Genomic DNA, 24531 nt, shown 5'->3' with positions numbered 1-24531 from the left:
ATCAATGCTATATTTTAAACAATCTATAAAATTTCAAAGTTAAAGAACGTGTTTTTATGTTCATTAAGGGCGAATAAATTTCTTTGATAGGTTGTCGGCAATCTTCGCTTTTAATACATTGATAAAGTTTAATTAAATTTGTTTAAAATGTTTTACTTTTTATATTTGTACGTTGGTTGTTTGCAAACGCCATTAATTTCCAACGAACGTTTTCGGTTTTACGTTGTTTACGTGGCACACAGTTGAAAAGATAAAGAATATATAACTGGAATAATAACGACATATGTCAACGGCGATTTTTGGTGGTTGTTGAGTGTGATCGTCATTCTCGTTTCAATTCAGAACGGTAAAGCAGTCAGCGAAGCTCAATAAACAAAGGGGGCGCAATTTCTCTGACATGGAAGCAGGCAAACGAGCTTTGGGAAGCTGGATTTGGGGTACATCGTGGTGTTCCGGTCGTAATCTAGTGTGTTGATAGCTGTTATCTGAAGAATATGAGGCAGTGTAATAGGATACACATAGATAAGCTGTGGCAACATTTACACTTAGCCAAAGAACTATGTTGTTTACGTTCTAATTTCACTAGTGTGTTTTCACTTTTCTGTTTGTTTAAGTTGTTTCGCTCGAGTCGATTCAGCTTTATTTGCCATTTTGTCGTGATTCAATTTTATCAGCCACTTTAAAACTCTTACGTCGAACAAAAGCTAAGAAAACTGACGACTATCCGATGAATAGTGTTCTGCTATTGTGTCAGTGCGTTTTTCGTGCAAGGGTGTAACGTGTGAGCCGAATTTAACATAAATAACAATTTATTTGGACAAGTTGAAATTGGTTGGTATTGTCTTTAAACATGAATGTTAATATATGGACTATAAATCTTACCTTTTAACCTCGTTTCTATTAAAGTCTTTCTCTTCAGCCGCATACACCCTAAGATTTAGGGTTAGATGAGCACGCATCTTCCGGAAGCTACCCTAAGTGAGTTTTTGCCCCTGTAAGTAAGCTACACTACATCATCCCATGCCCGCAGCTCGCGGTTATTTATTGTGAACAAACACGCAAAATGCCCTCATGTTCTACAATCAAGTCACGTGGTCGTGGCGGGCCACTGTTTAGATAGCACCCAAATTACTGATCATTCTGCAGACCTTTTATACCGAGTGATTTATTTCCGGCATTTTTCAACGGACCCCGGCGCATCCACCACCGTATAATTTTCATCAACGACTTCTCGCACACTAATATTCCAAAAGCCTCTTACTTTCTCGGATAAGCTCTAGAGAAGCGCTGGATAAAACATCACAAAACTTAATCTATTTAAAACAGCACATGGGATGATATTTTTTAAAAGGAAAGGATATTCAGCACTGCAACCGAATCGATTGCACCACTTTGGAACTTATAATTGCGTTTAAGCTTCTCAAGTTGAACCAAATTTTGTTAGAAAACTACTCCATAATGCCACCACGTCTGCTTGCCAAATAGTTGAGTTTAGAACAACACTAACTGTGCCACTGCTCGAAATTGTACACCATTTACAAGAAAATTATACAGTGGCACAAGATTGCTGCGCTTGCAGTATTACGGGAGTTTTTGCCAACAACATATTCGTCCGAAGTAATGGCGCGTTTTTCACCATGCAGATCTCTACGTACCGTAGTAACACTTAAAATACCCACAATGAAAAGAAACTTAAAGATGCGGTAAGCAAAGAACGTTAAAAAGTCTCGACCAAATCCACTTAATAGTAAACAGTTATTTATTAAAGTTGTAAAAATGTCAGTCATGTTATAAAATTCTAGCATAAAGAGGTAAAAGTTGTTTTATGAGAGCACTTAGTCGGTTTATTAAAGCTTAGCAGTTATTAAGCAAGAATATCTTAAAATCCACTGATTTGATAATGAAACAAATACTACATTTATAGTTTTCCTAATCCGCTAGACTTAATGCTTGTTTTTTATTTAAATCTTCATTAAGTTTTGATAATTTAAATTAGCCTAAGCTACAACTACTTATGTTTTATTTGTTAGTTATGACTTCACTCTGAAGTTTACAGAAAATTACCTCTGATTTACAAATAAAATCATGAGGGTGCTGTAATTATCTACAAATATGGACAATAATAACCTTAAATTTGACAGTTAAGAAAATGAAATAATGATTGATTCTTCTTAGCGTTGATTGTTTATTATAAAACATTTGAAATGCATTTCAATTTCACTCTTTAGCTAAATCGATTTTCGGACGAGTGCGCTTTATGAACGTATGCTTAGGAATTTATTATAACTTCCAATCAGTTTTATTAACACTTGAGTCGAGCGAAATGAAACAGTCTCAGATTTGGTTTAAATGCGCAACACGAAGATTTTACCTCGAGGAAAAGTCATTCATCCGTTTCAAAAAGATCTTCTCAAATGATTTTAATCATCCAGCGACATATCTACACAGGTGATTTGAGAGGTCGTGTAGGCGACAGCTGTAATTTCCTATACTTTTTTCAACGAACGTATAGAATGTAGGATGTAGAGGTTTTACGTGAATGCGTTCTGTTGCCCTCAGGAGGATATTCCCGTTTTTCATAATTTTATCTTCTTCTTTTCATAAACTATGCGAACTTAAATTTTATAAAAATAAGTTGGACCCATTAATCTTACCGTGCTTGAGCAAAGTATGGATATTTATTTCTCGTTTTTGAGACGAAATAAATGAATAGTTGCTAATATAAAAACATACTTGAGAAAAGTGCTGCAATGACGGCTGTCTGTTTTAATGATATGCTAGAACTGGTGGCGTTTTACAAAATTTTCCAATCCATTTTACGTTTTCAATTGTCACATGTCTAAAGGTTTTGCATTATGCGGCATTTCCTGAATTATTAGCATACTCGACTCAACGAAAGAAACCTTTTTCAGCGCATTCGTCGTTGAGGTTTCTGTTATTGTGAAAGCCAAGGGTTTCCAGAAAGACGAACGGGTAACAACAGTAAATTATAGAGCTTTTCTGAAAACTGACAAAAGATATTAGAATAAAAAATATTTTGACTCTAGTTTATTTGTGGTACATAGTAGCCATTTATACGAATTACATAAAATAACATTTGAGAATGTATGTACCTAGTGTCCAATTCGGAGTGAAAGGAAGATAAATAAAACAAGAAAGTATTAAGGAAAAATAAAAAAATTATTAATGTAAAACTTTTGCTATGTCAAAAGTCTAATAAACTAGAATTTCTTTATCTTAACTTGTGGCGTAAATAGCTGTTGCTTTGTCAGATCGGTCATTTCGAATCAGTTTTCACTTTTATATTGGGCATTTAGGCGGTAATAATGGCAGTAAGTTGCGCTCGTATTTTTGTGTAGAGTCGGATCTAAATCACGAGAGTATAACGATTTTTCCGGCCGTAGTGGAAATTGCGCCAAATTCATTTCAGACATCGTCTTCGGTGACTGTGCTTAGTTATTGGCTCGATTACGGTGTGATGTTATCTTTCCCCGGGCGGACAATCTCGTCAGGATAGGAACTGTTCACAGGAAGTGAGCTCGACTCACGGACACACGAAGACCATGTAATGATACAGTCCTGGATGAGTGGCAGGGTTTTCGATATTGATCAATATAGGCTGCCGATCACCAGACGTAACAAATGTGACATCATGCAGTTCACTGACGCTGGACAAGCAAAAATAGTACCCCTCTTTGATATACACACAGAGACGAGACAATGAAAAATGTTCAATACACTTTACGGAATCGAATGTTGGTGGCGCGGTCGGTGAGAGCGATATGAAATGTGTTAAATCCTATTTGCGTTCAATTTGTTGCGTCAAAGGAGTGCTAAGTGGGAATTTATTGCGCCATATTTTATTGATGTATCAAAGCTTATGCGATTGTGTGTGTGCAATGTTTGTTAAGTTGGTTATTCTAACCAATCTGGTTTTATTTTCTGCCTGAAATGTTCTTTTTTTAGCATTCGGGGAAAAATATTCTCAGTATTCTTATTTGTAAATGTGATTTACATAGAGATTAATGTGTTTTTTTTTTAAATAAGATCAACAAGAAAATTTTGTCTCAGTCTTAGTTCTCAGTTTAATTAAAAAATGAGGAAAATTGTTGTCTTTAATCTCATATAAATAGAACAACACTTTTTTTGCTAATTTTAACTAAATTTTTGAACACTTTATTAGCATTTGAAGTGCTAACCTCAAAGATCATAATCAGTGTTAGGTATTTATTTTCTCATAGTCGTTTCTCACCAGCGTGAGTCAGCTCAGTGTCGTACGTAATGTTTACAATTTTGATTGGTCGAGTTTAAAGCCATGCACCAAATTTGCTAAATTTGGTACCAAATGCACTGAATTTACTTGGCGACAAATACATTCTATATCTTGAAAACTATTCAGATACTGGTTAGTACCAAAAAACTCTGCAAAATACAAAAACACAAGCGCGATAATAATAATAATAATAATAATATTCTCTGGCGGTGAGTTTTTAAGTTACAGATTTGACGATTTAGCAGTTAAAAACTGATACAAAGTTGAACCGACAAAATTGCTGTTTTTGACGTTGTGTTTGAGCGATATGTATTTTTCAATATCATTTTGGGCCAAAGTATCGTTTTTGGCATTTAAGTATTTGCTGTGGCATATTTTCTTTATTTGTTACAGGTTTAGATGCAACATAAGGCAAAATAAATCTTGAAACTTGGAAACTTTGAAATTTGTTTCTACTTTTTTTTTTGGTTGGTGAAATTTCTCACTATACAGGGTGTTTGTGGATTGCGAGCAAATATTTTAACCACTAAGAGAATTTGTTATGAAAGTCGAATTGAAGACCAAACAAATTCGGTATCTAAATTTTATTTTTGCAATTTCCCCCCTATGATTTTTACGAGCCATCCAGTGTGTCTGTCCTTGTTAGTTGGAAGTAAAAATATCAATGAAAATAAATTGCATTGAATGTTGACCGTGAAAGTGTTTATACAGAAAAAAGGAAACTTTTTGTCCAAAAAAATTATCACTTGTTTACACGTGTCAGTTTAGTTAGTCGTTAATGCGCTTTCGGGTGAATTTTGCACATCGATTTGAAATCAAATTGTTAATCAAGTCATTATGGCCAACTACTGAAACGCCAAATTAACTAGTGTACGGACATCGCACTTCCAAGACCGATTTTCACTAAATGTTTGGTCAGAATTCATTGAAGATCACCAAATTGGACCCCATATACGAGTATTACCTCAACGTTTAACTAGTCCGTTTATTTGGATTTTTTGGAAAATGTGTTGTCCGATATGGTGGGGGACGTGCCCTTGGCGACACATGCGGTATTTACAAGTGGAGCTCCATCAGATTATGCAAAAGTCGTCACCAATGGATTGAACAATAATTTTTCCTAGAGATGGATTGGTCGGCAATGACCACCGCGGTCACCAGATTAAATACGTGTGTTTTTTTGGGGGTTCACATGAAACAATTAGAGAATTAGTGTACGCTGCTCAAATTTATACCTTCGAAGGGCTGTGTGTGCGAACGCAAGCTTCCCTAGCCCGAAGAGTACAAGAAGTGTGCATTGCCAACGAATGACCACATTTCGAGCAATTTTTTATAATAGCAAGTATTGACCCACTAACATTGACACTGATTTACCCTAATGTAGCGAAATGATGTGCTTCTGACAAAAGTTGGAATAACGAAAATTGTTTCTTTTGACGAGTCCTATTAGTGGTTAAAATATTTGCTCGCAATCCTCAAACACACTGTATTTGAAACTGTTGATTCTTTAGAGATCTTTATTTGGAGATGAGTATTTCTTGGGGAGTGTTCCTTGTATAAAATTGTTTAACCTCGAAATCCTTATCGATATTAAGGGAAATATCGTCAATACAAAGTATCCAAAAGCAGATTTATTATTTATGCTCTGGAATGTTAAAAAAAAATGTCGAAAGTCAGTGAATCTTATAGAGTGTAGCTATCTGTTTTTGGGCTTAAATTTTCTAAGATTGGTACACCTCCTTTATCACATAAGTATTTTTATTCATGTTAGATATTAGTATCAGAAACACTTTTCTGATGAACAGAAGATAGCTTCGTTATCTTCGATGATGATCGTTAACTGGCTATTACTTTGACACGTTTTGTTAATTTGAAAACATGTTGTGTGAAGGTTAATCAGCACGCGAGCCCCACACACGCCAACTTGATGAAAGGCAATTACATATGCTCATGAATCTTATGACACTGCACTGGGTTTACGCACCGACAACGCTTTATCCTCTGAAAGGAAAAAATCCCTCGTCGCCAGACATTATTCAAATGAAAGTACCTGTATAGTGAAAAGACTCCCGTGTCCTTTCATTAGGGACGCACAGAAGAAAATACTGCCGACATTCAGGGCATCATTAGAGCACGCCCGTTTCGTCTAAGTGTCTTACAAATGTATACGTATAAATTCTTTGCAAGTTGAACACGGAATGAAGTGTTGCGCCCACGTTTATTGCGTCTTCGTCCTGATTACCAAGACGAGCTGCTGCATTTGTCAACGTATCCTTGATGAGAAATATGTCTTACAGGACGAGAAAATGCGAGCTTTTGTTAGAACTCGTCTGTCTTGTAAGATCCTTTGTAACGCGTTCAGAAAGAAAGTCTTATTCCACTTAGATTAAACTGTTTACGTACCTACATTACGCGAATTTATGTCATCGTGTGCACTGATAAAACCACTTTATTTCTCGATACCTTCTATTCGTCTCTATACACGAAAAATTTAATCAAAAGCAACCACATCGCTTTTTCATGTCAACATTTTTTCTCGACTCATCGGCCATTTTCATGTCCGAATTTCATCAATGCGCCAAATTCCACTTTGTGATCGTTCTAACATTCGATGATGTTTTCGATATTTCTGTTGACAGTTTTCAGATATTTTGTCTGTGATTTAATGCGTGAGTTGCAGAATAATTTGATATTTTCTCTCTTGAGTCCATAAAATATTACATCAAACAGTTCGAGAAATTTCTTCTGGGAGTGTTTTTCAATGTCTGAGACAATAAACAAACTAAGAAGAAGACCTAGTGTAATGTACAACATGCTCTAGTTTAAGAATAACCAACTTTTAGTTGGTTAACAACAATCTGTACAATGGTAGAAATCTTGGATAAATAAACTTTCATATACAGGGTGTTTACAGTCTTGGAGTTGAAAATTGACCTAGTAACAGAAGAGAACAGAAATACTGTAACCAAGAAAAAAACTCACACAATTGTTATTATCCAGAATGTTATTTAACTCCAAAATATTGGTACACGGTTTGAGGGTCACTGGAATTATTTCCTTGTTCAGAAAAAAATGTATTGTTGCAACAGATAAAAAAATCGTATCCATGACAATGAAAGAAAAAAGTCACTTCATAGTTTTGACATTGTCATCATTTGATTTGCTTTTGTTTTAGTTTTTATCAAAATTCGAAGGTCTTCTGTTTAATCTTTTTCAGCGAATGGTTTCCAATAGGTTTGATTCGTTTTTCTTAATTTATGAACATGCATGGCAAAATATTAAAATAAATTGGTTATTGTGATTATGATTTACGGTGAAACACAAGGTAATGATACTAATTGCCATTGTTGCAGCCGAAGCAGCAGTTCTCAAACAAATACTGTAAAATGAATAATTTCCTTTAACAACGTGAATTTTTGTTTTATATAGCGTATTAGTTTTCTTCTACAGTAAATATCCTCTCATTTAAATTTCAACCTCAAGACCGTAAACACCCTGTATACGTATTTATGACTTTTTTGGACCTAGATGGTTTTCGGTAAAGGGACTTGTTTCGAAGCAAATTGTTGGAGTAAGGGAGAAAATTATTTTTTTTATTCTGAGGTTGTACTCATTTCATACTTGTATACGGAGGCTGTTCCGGATAAACTCCACAGAAGTAGTGAGAGTTCTAACAATTATGTTTTATTTAATTAAAATTTTGTTTGTAACCCTTAATCGGTTAGGTTCTGTTCAATGTTTCGTTTACACCGGATGTGTTATCAACTTCGTTATTTAAATATAAAGCTATATTTTTTATTAGGTTTTTGTCTTACTTAAGTGATTTTGAGAGAGTCTTTATCAGCCTTCCCTATACCTACTCGTAAGTTTAACCGTATTCGAAATATTTAGAATTTTCTAACAAATTTTGGATTTGTATCGACTTCAAAGTCTATAACTCTTCCATTTGTAATTATTTTGAAATCGTATTTGGGCATTTTTTGTTGTAACTGAAAGTGCCGCCATCTTGAAAATATTTTTATTGAGCAGGACCCAGCCGATTGTAACTATAAACAAAATTTTATATAAATGTCATTGTTAGAACTCCCACACTTCTAATGTGGGGTTTAGCCGAAACAGCTTGTATAACAACAGGCAAACAATGCAGCCTGCAGTGATCTACACTTATTTACTTTATTTTCTGTTTGTTTTTTTTTATTAAATTTTTTACGGCTTTCTTTTGTTTTGTTTTTTAATTTCAAATTCTTTTTGAGTGAGAAGGCGGTAACTTCAAGAAAATTTTATTTTTATTGAACATTTTGTTTTAATCATGTAATTATAGAAGTTTAAAATGCTACACTTTTCATGTAGATGTCAGAAGGTATCAAGAAAAACATTAAAGTAAACGATTTTGGACTTTTGAATATACTCTTTCTTTTTGCTGATTCATTTAGAATATTGTTAACCTGTGGTGTAATATGACCGTTAAAGTGCAAAAGTAGCGTGATCAACCAGAGGCGTCGAAATACTTTGCAGCCGCGAAGTCAATTAAATTTCACACGGAAACGCCACAACTAACGTTTCATTACGTTCAAATAAACGATGCTCTAGCATAACATTTTCAGTTATAAAACGGTTTAATCCATCCTCACATGAAGCAACGATTTTAATAATGTCTCAAGGGCAGATAATAAAAAGGATAAAGCCGACACTTTAAATCGTGGAAGACGGCAGGCAAGTTGGTTTCATTATCGGCCTCATAGATTCTGTTGTCAACGTAGCTTGCAGAATGCAGCGAGTTCTATTAAAGTGTACAGGTATATAATGCAACCTGGTTGTCTCGACAACATTATACCTTCTTATAAAACGGAATAAATTCTGGATATGTGCATAGAGGAAAGTCGTCCTCTGGGTACAATTTTAAATGAATTTTAGCGGACAGGGAACATGATGCTCTTCTCGTTTTTTTTTTTTATAAATGTCAAATCTCAAATGTCACAACTGGAATGGAAACGCAACTTCCAAATGCGAAACGTAATTACCATTCATTAAGAGGAATTAAAACTGCGGCCCTCCACTGACATTTATAATTGCAACATACTCGTAAGTAGATCCCAGGAAATAAAACACGGCCAAATAATAACCTGCTATGCGCTTACTAAACGGGAACTAAAAATGCCATGTACTCCATTCTAATGTTATTCATTACATAATGATTGATAGTTTTTAAAAATTAAAATAGATAAATATCTAAATTGGCGACATGACACAAAAGACGTCCAACAAACACCAGAAATAGATTTACAAACGGGAAATTACGAACCGCCTTGATCTCAATTAACCCTTCAAAATAATCATCGTTTTACGTCACAAATGTGCAGTCGAAAGGAAATAAAACGAGGGGTGCATTTCACCCATGCAAATGGTGATAATCGGCCAGGTAGCAGACATGGCTGTCGGGGACAAGCAATTAAAACTAATTACTTTATGGAGCCGTGATTGCTTGAATTAAGCCGTAAGTCTGGCGGAAATCGAACTGCAGATTGCGTGAGCAGCGAACTAACAAAAGCAAAAACTACACAAAAAATATCAACGTTATTACTGCGCATAAGGAGTGAAATTTTTAGCTCAAAACAAATTTTTCGAATAACGAACTCGGTTTAAACCCTCACAAATTATAATTCATTCTTGGAACAATTTTTCAAGCGACGTTTTGTGCCGATGCTTCGTTTAGAAACAATGCAAAAGGGCCCAGATATTTACGGAATTGAAAAGTCAACCCCTAGAAACCTTTATACGAATATTTTGCCAGAAGGGGAGCAAACTTTGGGCTTGTAGATGAAATAATGATTGCTAAAGACGACTATGGGCGTGCAATTACTTTGATAAATGTCGTAAATAGCATCTTTACGATGCAAAGTAGTCTGCATAAAGGAATTTCATTTAGGGAAAATAAAGAAAAGTTTTATAGACTTTGGATTAGTAACTTAGTGGATTTCTTCTTTGTCCTAAATTACACACACTCAGGGTAATTAATTATAAACTAATAATGTTTTTATTATGAAACACTTTACTACCCACGTCTTGATTCCTAGCTTTAACAAGCCATCAACGTTCCGGGGAGGCATTTCATTCAGTAAGCAGTGAAATGTACCGAAACAATAGAGATCTGTCTTGATCGTCACTTATGCTCCGTCAACGTTCCAACAGCCATCTTGGATCTTGATGCATCAACGGACCTGACGTTGGCTTGTTGTTTCTGAATTTATGTTTTGATAAGACAAAGCATCAAAAAGCCGTCACTAATTGAATCACGAAATTCCCTAATGGAAATCGAAGTACTTAATGAGTTTATAATTGAAAGAAAGTGAATATTAATTTCATTGGCGGCTTGCTCATCGACGTTTTTCCGCTCTTTTCCGACCAAAATTGCCACATCTGTCGGTTGATAATAATTATCAAAATTTTCTTTGCGGGAAAAATAAAATCGTCTGCGCGTTGCCTCAAATTGAAAATGGTTAATTTGACTGCTGCTTAGCATATAAATTGGTACTAAGATAAACTGCGATATACAAGTTTTTACAATGTTATTAAAGCGATAATCACCGCCAGTTTGAAACAATGGGGGTAATCAAATTTTTACAGTTCCTGGCGAATGCGAGTCGTTTTGATCGGTTCTCAAAGTTTGCGTGTTTGTTTTTGTTACAGCGCAGTGCTAAACGTATAATGTTGCTAAAGATGGGGGAGTTTGTGGGGGTGCTAATTGTTTAGTGCCGGCGTCTGATTGGAATGCAAATCGTCATGGAGGGCCCTTTAGGGCACGGGTGTAAAATCACAGAGTGGCCGTTAAATTGGGGTTCTCCATATAAGCGTAACAATGGTATAACGTTGTAACGCATCGTCGCGTTCCGTGTGGTCTTTCTTCTTCAAGACCTCCTCCGCCTCGCCTCCTCTACCATTTGCCTATTGGTTCTAATGACATTACCGTCAATTCATAGCGAAGCTGATGTAATTATGTTATCAGGCGCCCGAATATGCCGGATTTAGAGCCATCATAAGTCCGTGAGTGCCAATCTCAATAGATGTTCGCTGTCACTCTCATTACGCTACTATGAAACCGTTTTACTTCACTGCCACATTAAATTTAATCGAACATCAAGATCTACGACAGGCACTAAACTCAACATATGTCACTAATAATGCGCTTTAAACATGATAAGACCCACCGGGTGTAAATAAAAGCAAGGCTGCGATCAATATTTTAGCGGCGTTCCGCATTATAAATTTTTGCTCAGGACCATATGCATAATTGGATAATCCGCATTAAACACCATAGGGGTAGGTTAGCAGCAGCCAAAAAGCGACTTTGTACCAACTGATCCTACCTCATTTTCACAAGAATATCTTCTGGTTAAAACGGAATTTGGATGAGGGACGGTGTACTACGGGTCATCCTGCGCAATTGTCGGTCAGTAATCTCAACGGATAGGCTCTCAGTTATGTATTATTAACGTATTGATATGAATCTGGTTATGTGATGGGCAATGCAGGATTCACACAAGATTATCATCGGAGCCAATATTGGTTTACTCGTTGCAGAGCGGCGAAATTGGTGCATTTCCTATTAATTACGATAATCGGACGTTGGTTGATAGCCGTGAATCATGACCGTTTCAAGCCAAAGTCATTTAATTTTATTATCACGAATGCGAACTCGCCACTAAGATAACCCATACGGTGGACATCACCATTCAGGATATTCTTCTAGTTCACATCACATCTTTTTTACTTCTATCTTTTCACGCGAAGAAATTCTCACGGGTTTAACAGTCCTCTTACAACCAACCAGAAACGTATTTTGACCCAATCATGTGGGGTCGTTATCTTCTCAATATTTCCATTCTACACTATGTGAAAGGAAACAGGAACGCAGTATCAAAAAATTATATTTCAAATTACTGCTACTGCTACTACTACAAATTGTGGAAATTATATATTATATTTTTCTGATGTTTTATATTTAACAGACCTACATTTTTATAAATGCATAAATGCATGATTTTAGTATTATTATGATACGGTAATAGAGCAATTCTGAGCTATTTTGAAGTAAATAATATGATTCATTTAGGGCCAGTTTCATAATCGAATTAAAGGGACTTTAAAGTTAATGTTGGTTTAGAATGTGCTGATTACTATGGCTTGTTGACAAAAATTTGACATTATAAACCAACATTAATTTTAAAGTCCCTTTAATTCGATTATGAAACTGGCCCTTAGAGAATTAATTCAATTTTTATTGGTGCATTTGAAACTATAGCACCAGAGAAATAAAAGAGAAATACAAGTTACATTTACCGACTTGTAATCTTTGGCTAATTTTTTATAAGAAAAAATTATCATTATACAATCGTATAATACATTAATAATAATTAATTATAATTAATGTATTATTTAATTATAATTATAATTAAATTAAATTATACGATTATAATTAATTATAATCGTATAATACATTCAAATTTTTAGATTACTTATTAATCGAATTTCCGGGTGGCGAAACTATCCGTAATTTTAAAATTATAACAGAAAACCTATTTGAAACTGTATTTTTTGAGAAAATTTTAACCAAACTCAAGTTCTTACGCGATTATTCTAGAACGGTTTAATTTTTCCGTAGAATACATATTTCTTTAGTTTATTTTACGACCGAAAATTCATGTTTTACATTTTCAAAACGCGTGGTTTATAAATTAAAAAATATTTTACAGTTTAGACTTATTTCGGGACAAATTGAGGAAAAGCTTTTGAACATGTTCAGCTAATAATTTTCACTAATTTGTTAAGTTTCATTAAAAAAAAAACCTTGAGGACCTTAACTTTCTTAGGTACCTAAACATCGGTCTTACACAATCAATTTTTATAAAAATTTAATTATTTTGTCAAATTATTAAAAAAAAATACGGAACAAACAACAAAGAAACATTAAAAAGTGAAAAATCACTAAAAAAAAAACAGTCATTGAGAGTCATTCGGTATAAAAAAATTTATAAAATGGACACATCGTCTGTCAAAAATTGCAATTCAGCACTTAAGTTAACACTTTCAAATCTAAAAAAAAAAAATTATATTTCGGACTGTTAAATAATAATGTTATTATAGGTGTATTCATAACATAATTTAAATCATTCCACTCTGTGGAAAATAAATTTATATCCCACTACTATTTATATTTCACAAATATAATACAAAGACATATTCCACGACTCTAGTCTGTATTGTTTCAAGGTATTTGACATTTTTATTAACTAAATTAAAAAACGCCAACTTTGTCAATACCAAAAATCGCAAATATTATATGTATAGGTAGTCGTAGATAAAGCGTAGTACCCGGAAATACTTTTTTAATGGTTAGTTATTCACCAAGAATATTTAAAAACTACTGGTGAGGTTTAGGAAAAAAGGCTTAGTAGGTATTAGTTTCTTCTCAATTTTGGGAATGGTAACTTGGGTTTTGCTAGAGAATGAGTTTTAATATTAGTGTATTTATGAACGCAATTGACCGGGACTTTACTATTCTTGAAAGGCATTTTATGAAAAAAACATTGGGAAATCTTAGTTTATCGCAACAACAAGCAACTTCTGATAATTCGTGTATGTACAGGGTGTTTCACATAATTTTACGAGGTCTGCGCCTGTGAGATGCCATCAATAATACATATTCCGATACGAACTCGATTACAAATTTTGAAAAATTGGATAATCTTCTCTAGTTTGTTCACCCTTTCAAAAATTACAACGTTTTTAGGTAGTTGGTGAATAAGATAGATAAACTACAATCATATTCATGCCGTCTCTTGATAGAACAAATGATAATTGTTTCTGAAAAACTGCAGTTTATGACTATTAATGAAACAGTGATTAGTTTGACAACTACTGTCATGGGTTTCCAAAAATTAAATAATTAAATGTGTATTTTTTGTATCCACTGTTCTGTGACTTTTGTATATTTGGGTGCGTACATTAGGCGCAAGTCTCGTAAAGTTATGTGAAACACCCTGTATTTGAAACGCAGTAGGATGTATTTGACGCAATTTATGTTCACGGATTAAAAAAAATTCGATTATATGAACTTGAGGATGTTTAAGTTGACTAAGAAAAATGAAGCATCACGGTGTCATTAATTAAGTTAAAGTAATTATTTCATGGAAATGTTTTGCTTTTGCAAGTTTTGTCAGTTTACATTTGTAGTGCTATAGTTGTTCACTTATAATTTTTTTTTATACTTACATAACTTCTTTGCACTTTTGTTTGCAAGTTTGTTTATACCTACCACATTACTGTAGAATTTGCTTTTACCATGTTTTGTATTAAATAGGTGAATTTTAAAATACAGGTGGGATTGTGGTTTATTAATGTTAGGTAGTTGGTTGTGCAGTTGTAGGTCTGTGTTTTATTGTTGCGCCTAATCAAGGCACTCGTGCCTCCTGTTCTCGAGTTCCTGCATAACTACTTCCTAATTTTATTTGCATTTCCGACATTATCAAGCGCGTAATCTGTTTTTTTCCTGTTTTTAATGAATGCTTCTGAACTCCACTGATTCACTGGTTGAAAATTGATGGGGCGTGGAGTTTGGAGCTGCACCAAAATGATAAAGTCAGACGAAACCGAGAAGTTTGTAAGCTCTTTTGCGATGTAAGGGCGGACCGTGCATGTGTAATGTCCACAGACTGATGTGCTTATCCGTTTACTTATTATTGCTAATCCATTTTGATTCAGTTTCTACAAAATGAGTTATAAACGTTAGGGTCTTAAATTCAGCAAAAGTTATTTTGTAATTAGCCGTCTCACGATCAAACGTCCTTCCCGGCGAGATTAGAACGTAAAAATTATCTCTGAAAAGCAGAAGCATTACGCTTAACAGTTTAATGCCGCGATTAAAACGGTAAGGTTATTCCAGTGAGGTCGCAAAATATGTTGTAAAATTTTAATGAGCACTAAAGTTTAAGTTTAAACTTAGTTTAAGTCTTGTTTGTATGTATTTGTGCTCGTGTTGTCTTAGACACACCGCGTGGTATTAGGTTTTTCATTGCTTTTACCATCTTAAAAGGGAAGGTCAAACATACAGATTTAATATTAACTTTCCACTTTTTCGTGAGAACTCTCAGTACGTTTGTGCGGTTTATTTCTTCTCAATTAGCAATATAGTAGATCTAGAAATAGAAATAGATGGAAACATAGTCAAGTACTTTTTTGCTCTCAGAATGGGACGTAAATAATACCTTTACGATAAATATGTCGAAATCCAACACCGCAGGTCAAAATTTTGCATTTCATTGTATTGAGAAGAGAATTGTTCAGGATACTTTTATAAGGATTAAGCTCGGTAGCAGATTATTTGTAGTTTACCGGAAGGTGATGACACTCATAAAGTAATTAACCTGTTTTCAAATATTTCTATATCTACTTATAACAATGGATAAAGGGTATCTTATGTTTTCAATTTTTGTGTTCTAAACTATCAAACTTTCGACTATAAGTGTAATTAATCTTTGTTAGTGTTGGCGGGTGATGGTCGTCAAACAATAACCAAGTCTAAACCTAAAGGATCTTCTTTATATGAATTTATATAACCTACTCTCGACAGGAATTTAATCGCTTGCCTCAAATTAAACGCATCGTGAAGTCCGGAGTCCATTTTAACTAAAACCTAATCAGATGTTGAAGTTAAGAGCAAGTTTTAAACGTTTGCGATTAATATGTAATGAATAAACTTTTAACAAGCATTTTAAAAGAATATTTTGTTTTTTTCAGCGAGTGCAGTTTATGGTCGAATTGTATTTATTTTGAAAGCGAGCTTACGTTTAACAAATAGTTGGTTCTTAATTCACAAAAAAATAGCTTAAATTTAAAAATATTGTGGAAATAAATCAAGGACCAGTTTTGCTTTAGCATTGTAATACATAAACCAGTCGTCTTGTAAAGATATGAGTATTATGTTTTTTCAACGGCAGAATTTACTGGAAATTGATAAATTGCTGTAAGCTTTTCAAACTGTAATATTTTCATGTTTCACCTACTTAACGCCGTCGCTTCTTATGAAAGTTATGGTAGTTATATACACTTACTTCATCACACACTTTATTAGCGCCGAGCGTCGACGAGTATAAATTTTATAGGAAGCTCCGAATAAATCACAGAGCTCTTGATCTAAAGCTGTTTTACTTATAGACAAAAATTTGTCTTGTGTACTTTTTTGAAAACTAGAATCCAACAAATACCGGCTTCAGGCACCCACATCTTAGTAAATCTTCACTCCCGGAACAGAAACTCGTAATTATAGGCCATAGATCAAAACTGTAGACCTAAGGGCTGTTATTAGTTCTCTACAATTTTCGTCACCGTTAAAACGGCTCTATTTGCTACTCTTGGGGGTTTGTCGTTATGGCCACAATTTACATACATTCAGCTTTAAGTACCAAAAAATACAGTGTCGTTAGCAATAAAACATTTAATTGGTTCTTGTCAAAGACAGACTTCCGTTAGTTTTGTCTAGTCGATTTAAATGCGTGCTGAATTATCGAATAAAGTATCCACATTGAGGCGAGGGTGTAACATTTTATAATCTCATTAACAGTAAAGGTTGTGATATGACTAATGCGCCAAACGTGGTAATTAGGTAGTAATGTTGATATTTTGTGATGAAAACGGGTTTAATAGGCAAGTACTTAATGAACGTCATTAAATTGGGCTATTAATTACCTTGTCAACTTTAACCGATGATATTTACATCAATTATACAAAATTGTGATAGTTGATACCAATATAGCACTCAGGTTTAGTCATCTAATGCGAATTTCTTTCCAACTCGATACATCAAGTACCTAAGTTTTTATATTTTATATAAAATACCATTCTGCTTCATTATTGCAAGCATTATGGTATGATATTAAGGGCCTTTTCCAACTATAATTAACTTTAGTATCAGTTTTAATCATCCTCTATTGTTCTCTTGTATTCAATATAGCACACCACAATAGCATATCTCTCTTGTGGCATACCAAAATAATTATAACGTTCGATTTTGTATGAATTTCACAAATTGTTCATATGAAGATTAATTACTCTTCGGAGTAAATTGTGTCTCTATTCGACAACGCAACTTTGCGGCTCTTCTATAGGAAGTTTCGCACGTGTTTTGTTCGACGGGAGCGTCAACAATAACGCGAGGTTAAAATTGGAATTATGTTTGGCTCGATATGTGGCCTTTTCAGTCTTCAATTTCGATTGTTGCATCAAGTCATAAACTTGATTGATGGATGGGTCTTGCCAGTTTCCTATTAAAACACTGTTGATCTATTTAACTTTCGACGGTGACAAGTACTCCATTTTTCGGGGTCAAGAGACAAACCATACTTCAAAGTATCAAATACCAAATTTAAAAATGTTTTCTTAGTTTTTCTTACAACTTTTCAAATAACAATTTTGGTTTCTTGAATGTAACGTTGCTTAGGTTTTACCACGGTTTCACTGTTAATTTTCCGTCATTTTTCAGTTAAACGTCAAGTTTTTTTTTTGAAGTGTAACCTAATAGTGATTTTAGGTGTTTTTTTTACTTTTTTTAAGATTTAAAATTTGAATCTGTGAATTAAGTGAACTATCAAATGTTGAGGAGTAAGGGCAATCCAGATTTAAGAAGGAATAAGCTGTAAGTCTTTAGTGTAAGATTTGTTAAATGCCACAAGTAGTAACAATTTTTTATGATGTAAAATCGTACAAATTAAGTAAAAAAATTGTTTAAAAAAGTATGATAAAAATGGTAATCTACCTCCTTACTCCGGTAAGGGTGTGTAATATATTATGGGGATTTGGCTGTAGGTTTAGGACAGAAGAGTGCAGATATCAGCAATGTAACAGGACACTTGCAGGACAATGTACAAGTTTAAGGATCAGCGTCAACAGCAGGGATGTTAAATGTGTTTGCTTTCCACACCAGATGTCATAAATACGAATGTCGAGTTCGGCTCAGTGAAGCAAAAATGACTATTTGTCTCTGAATTTGACCATTGTGGGAGATTAGAGTGCCTCTATCTCCTAATCCGGATTTATAACACTGTCAAATGATACTGAATTTTATCTTTATATGAGTTTTGCAGTCTAAACATTACATTTGGCTGAAATAAAAGTTGATTGTGTTACTCCAACGCAAACAGTTGGCACTATCGGGGTAGAATGAAATTTTTAAATTCTACCTATTGGATTCTAAAATTATCTAGGTATTGAGTTTTTGTAGCTGTATAGAAAATCTAAAAAGTCAAATAGTTGTGGTGTGATAACGATTTGATTGGGGAAACTTGATCATAAACACTATTATTAAAGGGAAAACAGCAACTAGGAATTGAGTTATCTTAATAATTGTGGTGTCTTGACTGCAACTTATATTAATTTGAATATTAATTACTAATATCGATTGGGTCGTGAAGTTTCGAGATGTTTTGCGAGTGTTATTAGAAGGGCTGAAATCCGCCAAAGTTCTCCAATAATTAATTGTAAACCGAACTGGTTGCACATACCGGCAAATTGAAACGCCATAAATTAACATTAGTTTTCGGGTTGGTCGTCTGTGTGAAATCATTGCAGATGTTTATTTGTATAGTTGAAAAGTATATAAGCAAATAAAAATTGTATCCGTTTCGTCCAGACCTTTCATCCATTGAGCATATCCCATCCGCTTAGTTCCGCAACGCCGCGATCTTAGACTAGTGGCTTCTATAGAGGTAGAACTGCACGATACTGATAAGAGGGGGTTTGAAGTGAGTGATTCTCTTTCAGCACAAATTGCGACGGGTCTGCCGTCTTCGGCGTCGACAGCGTCACCAGATTGTTCACCCCCAGGTACGTTTCTGGCTTGGTGTCGTGCTGTAATTACCAAAAAATCTGAAAACTCAATGAACACACAACGACAGAGTCTGTAGTTGATCTCTTTGACGCGTAGTGCCCCACGTAGCTATCTCTTATCTCTCTTTCTATGTTACTCTACTACTCTAGTAATGTTATCTTATGTTGTCTTATAGGGGCTTTGGATTTATCACCTTCACCGACCCGGCTAGCGTAGATAAGGTTTTAGCCCAAGGCACTCACGAACTAGATGGCAAAAAGGTAGGGTAGCTTTTATTTACCTAATTTATCTGTAGTGTCTATTTAAGTGTCCCTAGAGGACGTCATCCATCCAGCATTCAATTCTTACATCCATCGCCTTGGCATAAACTAATTAAAATTTTTTAAACATTGTATTTTTGAGAAAGAGATAGATGTGTGGGCAAAAGTACTTCTATAAACCTTCAGGTGCATGTACTTGTGGTTTATGCCATTATTCATCTCCGTAACACTAACAGTTTTTCTTTGTTCTACTCTCTTACTATTTTTCATTCTAAACATCATTGCATGGAATTGTATGAATACACTATCTTCATATAGGTTTTTTACATCTGTCCTGTGCGCTTGTTTATTAAATGTTTACTTACTGTGGTAGTCGCAGAAAAACAATATAATTATCTAAAATATTAATAGAGTTTTCTTGCTGATTCTACCTGTGATTCTACAATGCAGACTGTTTTTTATGTTTTTGTTTTAACTCTGCTTCTTTATCTTCCAATTTATTTTATTTTTTGGATTTTTTTAGCTTGTAATATTGGTTACTGAAGCGGATAGATTAAAATAACATTAATTTTTAATTTAGAGTCGATTTCATAACACAATTAAATAGAGTTTAAAGTTAAAATGTAGGTTTAGAATATAAAATTTTTGTCAATAGTAATCAGCACATTCTAACCAACATTTATTTTAATGCTTCTTTAAATAAACTGACTTTTATGAAACATCAGTACAAAAATTTGTATACAGGGTGATTTAATGGTTGTGTAGAAATTTTAAGCGACTGAACAGTCACCTGTTATGGTGTAAAAACATTTAACAAACTAGCAAATTCAACAATAAATTAAATCTAATAAATCGTAAACAAGAAAACTAAGAACCTACATGATAATATGAAAATTGACAGTTTTGTCTTTTAAAAAAAGGCTTGAAACAAAAATCTGAATTTGTTTTATCCTTGGCTGAAAGTCGAGAGTTGGTTCGACACTTTTGAATCACCCTGTAATTATTTCAATTACTCCTTTTTTCCTAACATTTTATGCATGTAGTAAGAGTTGAACACTATGTCAGATATCAAAAAACAGCTATTTGGTTAGGAGATGCCACATTGTTTATAATAATGAGTAGATATTTAAGGCAACTCGTAGTGTAGCGAGTTTTTGAAGACAACAACGAATTTTAAAACAATTTTGAAAAATGGCATTAGAAAATTACATTGCATTGAGACCATCATACGAAGTGATGTACTGACATCAAAAAGTTCTTCTATCTATCAAGCAAGCGTAGAAATTTAGAACACGTGTCTGCGGAAGATAAAATGTCCTAATGACAAATGAGAAATGTTAAAATATTTTTTTTCTACTTTGCGTTCGTACTAAGGTCCATTACGAAACTGTTTTGGGTTTCGTAATGAACAAAAACAGTGCTATAAAAATTATACTAAAAAGAGGGAAATTTTGTCTTATAATGTTGGCGACCTAACCGTTTTTCCATAGAACTGTCAGTGTCAATCGGTCTAACACAAATGAAATTATTCAAATACGAAATTTTTACTGTTTGGTTTAATTATAGATATATAGAAAATTGAAAATATTAAACCGTGATTCACGATTTGTATAAGTAAACACCAATAATATCTTATTTTAGATTCTTTTGAGAGGTTTTATAGTACCGAGAGATCAAGATAATTTGTAATCGAGTCATCCTTGGATCCAAAAACATATGTCTGAAACGTCAAATAAAATGATAAATCTAAAGGTAATGGCGCATGGTCAAAAAGATGACGATTTTAATAACTAAATTTTTGATGTATCTTCAAAAAAAACGCTCTTATTATTATACGTCGGCGACCAATTCCAGCCCCTTTTGCCATTTTTCTTTCGACTAATCATTTTATTTGACGTTTCATGTGCAGTTGGTTTAAAAATGGACATACGTTTTCAAATCCAAAGATGACTAGATTACAAATTATCTTGATCTCTCGATATAATTATTCAACTCCCTTAGATCAAATTTTTTTAACAAATGTCTATTTTCTAATCTGAAAACTAATAAGGAAATGATGACTTTTCAACCTGAACTGTTATATGTCATGATCTAAAAAAAAATATAATATTTTTATTGACTTGGTAATGAAGCATCTTTCTTGTTGGTATGTAATCTACTATTACCTATCTAATACCTAAGTAAGACACAATACAGGGTGATTCAGATAAGATAATGAGCCCGACGTTCTGGCGATGCAACCCAAAAATCAAATTTCATTTACGTTTTGATCTAATTTTAATTACGATTTGCATTTGCAATCCAAGTTATCTTATGTTGCTGACAGTGCAATTTATGGTTTATAAAAACTGTTTGCCTACCTTTAATGTTTAATTCTTTCATACATTTTGTATTGGATTTACACCGAAGACTTCTCTGACTTCTCTATGATTCCGCGAGAACTGAACGGCACTAATAATCATTCTCTGCACTGATGACACAAAATGATAACTTGGATTCAATTTGCAAATCCTAATTTAAATTGGATCAAAGGCGTAAATGGAATTTGTTTTTTGGTTGCATCGCCACATCGTCAGGCTCATTATCTTATCTGAATCGCCCTGTATTTTTTTTTAACTGCTTGATAATGTAGTTTCTATGTTTTTTTTTCTAAAAGTTTTGTTACATTTCCTTTTTTTACATAAATGTGAAATTTTGGTTCTATATTTAACAGTAGTGTTTAGCAAAAGTGGAACAAAAAGTTGCAAAATACAGGATGCGCCAGAACTCGCGCTCCAGATAAAAATGCCATGTAAAGATACCAAGAACATGGAGAAAATGTTAAAAAATTCTCTCTATAACAATTTCGAAGTTAGGAGAAAGTTTTAATTTTTCACTTTGATCATATATAATATATTCACTGAACTCCCGACGTGTCAAAATGACGTTAAGTTAGTTAAACAAAAAGTCACTATGGCTATGTTGGTGACAACTTCACTCAAAGTTTAACAACCTGGTCTCTATCACTTGATTTGAAATGATTTAATTATTATCATTGGCGCATGTGCCGTGTACCATGGAAACTTGACATCAAATACAGTCCGATGAAATAATAGTCATCTGTGTCGTTTGAGATACACTCAAAAGTTTGGGTTTGACATTGTAAACGTCACGGGAGTTTTGTGAATGCGGAATACATCAGTATCATTAAATAGACATAAAAAATGTCAAATGTCATAAAATAAATGTCAACATTTTTTGAGGGAAAGAATTTTTCAAACATTTTTTCCATGTTTCTGGTATTTTATCTTTCTTGAAATGATTCTCTGGGGCGCTAGTTCTGACACACCCTGTATAGGAAAATTTAAAATAGTAATGTTGTGAGTAACGTTTTTATTTTAATTACGTGGTTAATTTGATCTTCAGACCTGTATCAATATTTATAATTTTTAAAAATGGATATGTTATTGTAGGATATAAAAGCTTAGAAATTCATCGTTTTCTTTTTTGTCTTTTTCGTTTGTGCAATTTGTGTTTGGGTAGGGTCTCAAAGTCGAAGGAAAGTGTCTTATTAAGCTCTTGCTTAGGATTTACACTCGGCAAGTTAAATACATCCCGACTGCGAGTTAATGAAGCGGGAAAATCATAAAGTAGAACGTTTCCATTTCACGATTGCAGTAAAGTTTTTGAGAAGCTGTCTGGTTTGACAGTAGACAGTGACAGGCGCGGTTACTAATTGCTCTTGAACCGCACGATAACCTGCCATCCAAAGCGAGATCTAAGTGAGATTGTTCGACCAGCACCCTCCGAGCCATTGAAACTCAGCATTTTCTTCGCAAATAGAAAATCGGATCAGACCGTTTCGAAAAGTTGTGTATGCTTTTAATAATTTATTGTGGAAATCTCTCCGGAGAGATCGCTTATTCTTCACCGCGCCAAACCCTCGTCGCTTCGTCCTCCCAAATGGCATGGAAAATTACATCTGCAGGCTGAAAACAAGAATTAATTATAATCTGAAAGTCTGAAATCCGTTAAGCAGAGTGTGGAATATTAATAACGAATTAACAGAGAGAAGCGACGAGGAGAAGTGGGTGGGTAGTGAATGAAATTACAATTTGCGCAAAGAGAAAAGCTTGAACGTTTCATCACGTGATGCATTTCGGCGGAGTTTTATTTAAGTTGATAGTTTAAGCTTTTGAAGTTATACAACGTACGGCGACAGCTGCCGGAGTCGTGAGGAATTAGTGCTTGCTCTGGGTTTTAGGCGAAATTTTAGAACCAGCGTGTTTCATCCGTTACTATACCATTACAAATCGAGCAAATAGACCAACAGATGCATTCATTTATCTTTTCCTACAGGTGTTGTACAATGTAATTCTTACACGCCACTACTGAAACTTTACACAACTGGAAGGAGAATATTGCGCTACGATACATTTTGCACAGAGTTACATTTTTACACAATAATAAGCTTAGGCTTAGATTGATTGCTTTTTAATGCACCAAACGTTTATTATACTTATTTTTTTATTATTGTGGATGATATTTTAATCTAAATTGAATTTGAATGCCAACGTTTGAACACAAGACTATGACTTTTTCCATTTGTTTCATTTTCTAATAAAAGCGACTTAATTTATTTAAAAATTGTTTTTCCTTGGGCAATATTGTATTATGCACAATTTACTAGAAAATCTTTAACAACTTCTGTGTCAGTTAATGCAAACTTCTGCTTAGATTTTTTCAAATTTGTTCGTACACTTCCTTTATCGCGAAATTTTTCACCACACTGTCATCTTACATAATGCTCCGGTGGTATATTATATTGAACGCTATTTCGATGTCTGTCGTGTCGTTTTGTTATTGTAATAATTAGTCAGGAGATTTCGAGCATAACACAAAGCCCTTTTGTGCACTAAGCCGTCAAAGTCTCGAAAACGAACCAGAACAATCCGCAAATGAAATGTGAATAATTTGAATCAGAGATAAGGAGACAAGGAAGCGCGCCCCAGTTGTGTTAATCAAAAGTATTCTTTACAATCTCGGAGCCGTAAGAGCGACAGATTATCAAAAGCTCTCTTTGATGCCTCTCTCCGTCTTACGAACCTGAGCAAATTACACCAAAGTGCAGCTTAGACCTT

At 34.1% G+C, this 24531-nt stretch overlaps 1 protein-coding gene across 10 annotated transcripts in view; it reads left to right on the top strand.

The window, feature by feature from the left end:
• The window catches only part of LOC123015952 (RNA-binding protein Musashi homolog Rbp6), a 301201-nt gene that overhangs the window by 163789 nt on the left and 112881 nt on the right, over positions 1 to 24531 (top strand). For 5 of the 10 annotated variants that reach the window (XM_044416064.1, XM_044416060.1, XM_044416061.1 and 2 more), the window contains 2 exons: positions 19085 to 19147; positions 19327 to 19411. In XM_044416064.1, the coding sequence (XP_044271999.1) occupies positions 19085 to 19147; positions 19327 to 19411 (148 nt within the window). Of the gene's footprint in view, positions 1 to 17806; positions 17961 to 19084; positions 19148 to 19326; positions 19412 to 24531 lie in introns of those variants that run through there. The other 5 variants (XM_044416063.1, XM_044416059.1, XM_044416067.1 and 2 more) reach the window with 3 other exon arrangements.

This window comes from Tribolium madens, unplaced genomic scaffold (genome assembly GCF_015345945.1).
Source record: "Tribolium madens isolate multiple individuals breed KSU strain unplaced genomic scaffold, Tmad_KSU_1.1 Scaffold_19;HRSCAF=116;Tcas5.2_LG9, whole genome shotgun sequence".
NCBI classification, from domain to species: domain Eukaryota; kingdom Metazoa; phylum Arthropoda; class Insecta; order Coleoptera; family Tenebrionidae; genus Tribolium; species Tribolium madens.
The sequence above is the reverse complement of the archived record's forward strand: the minus strand, read 5'-3'. Positions and strand labels throughout refer to the sequence as shown.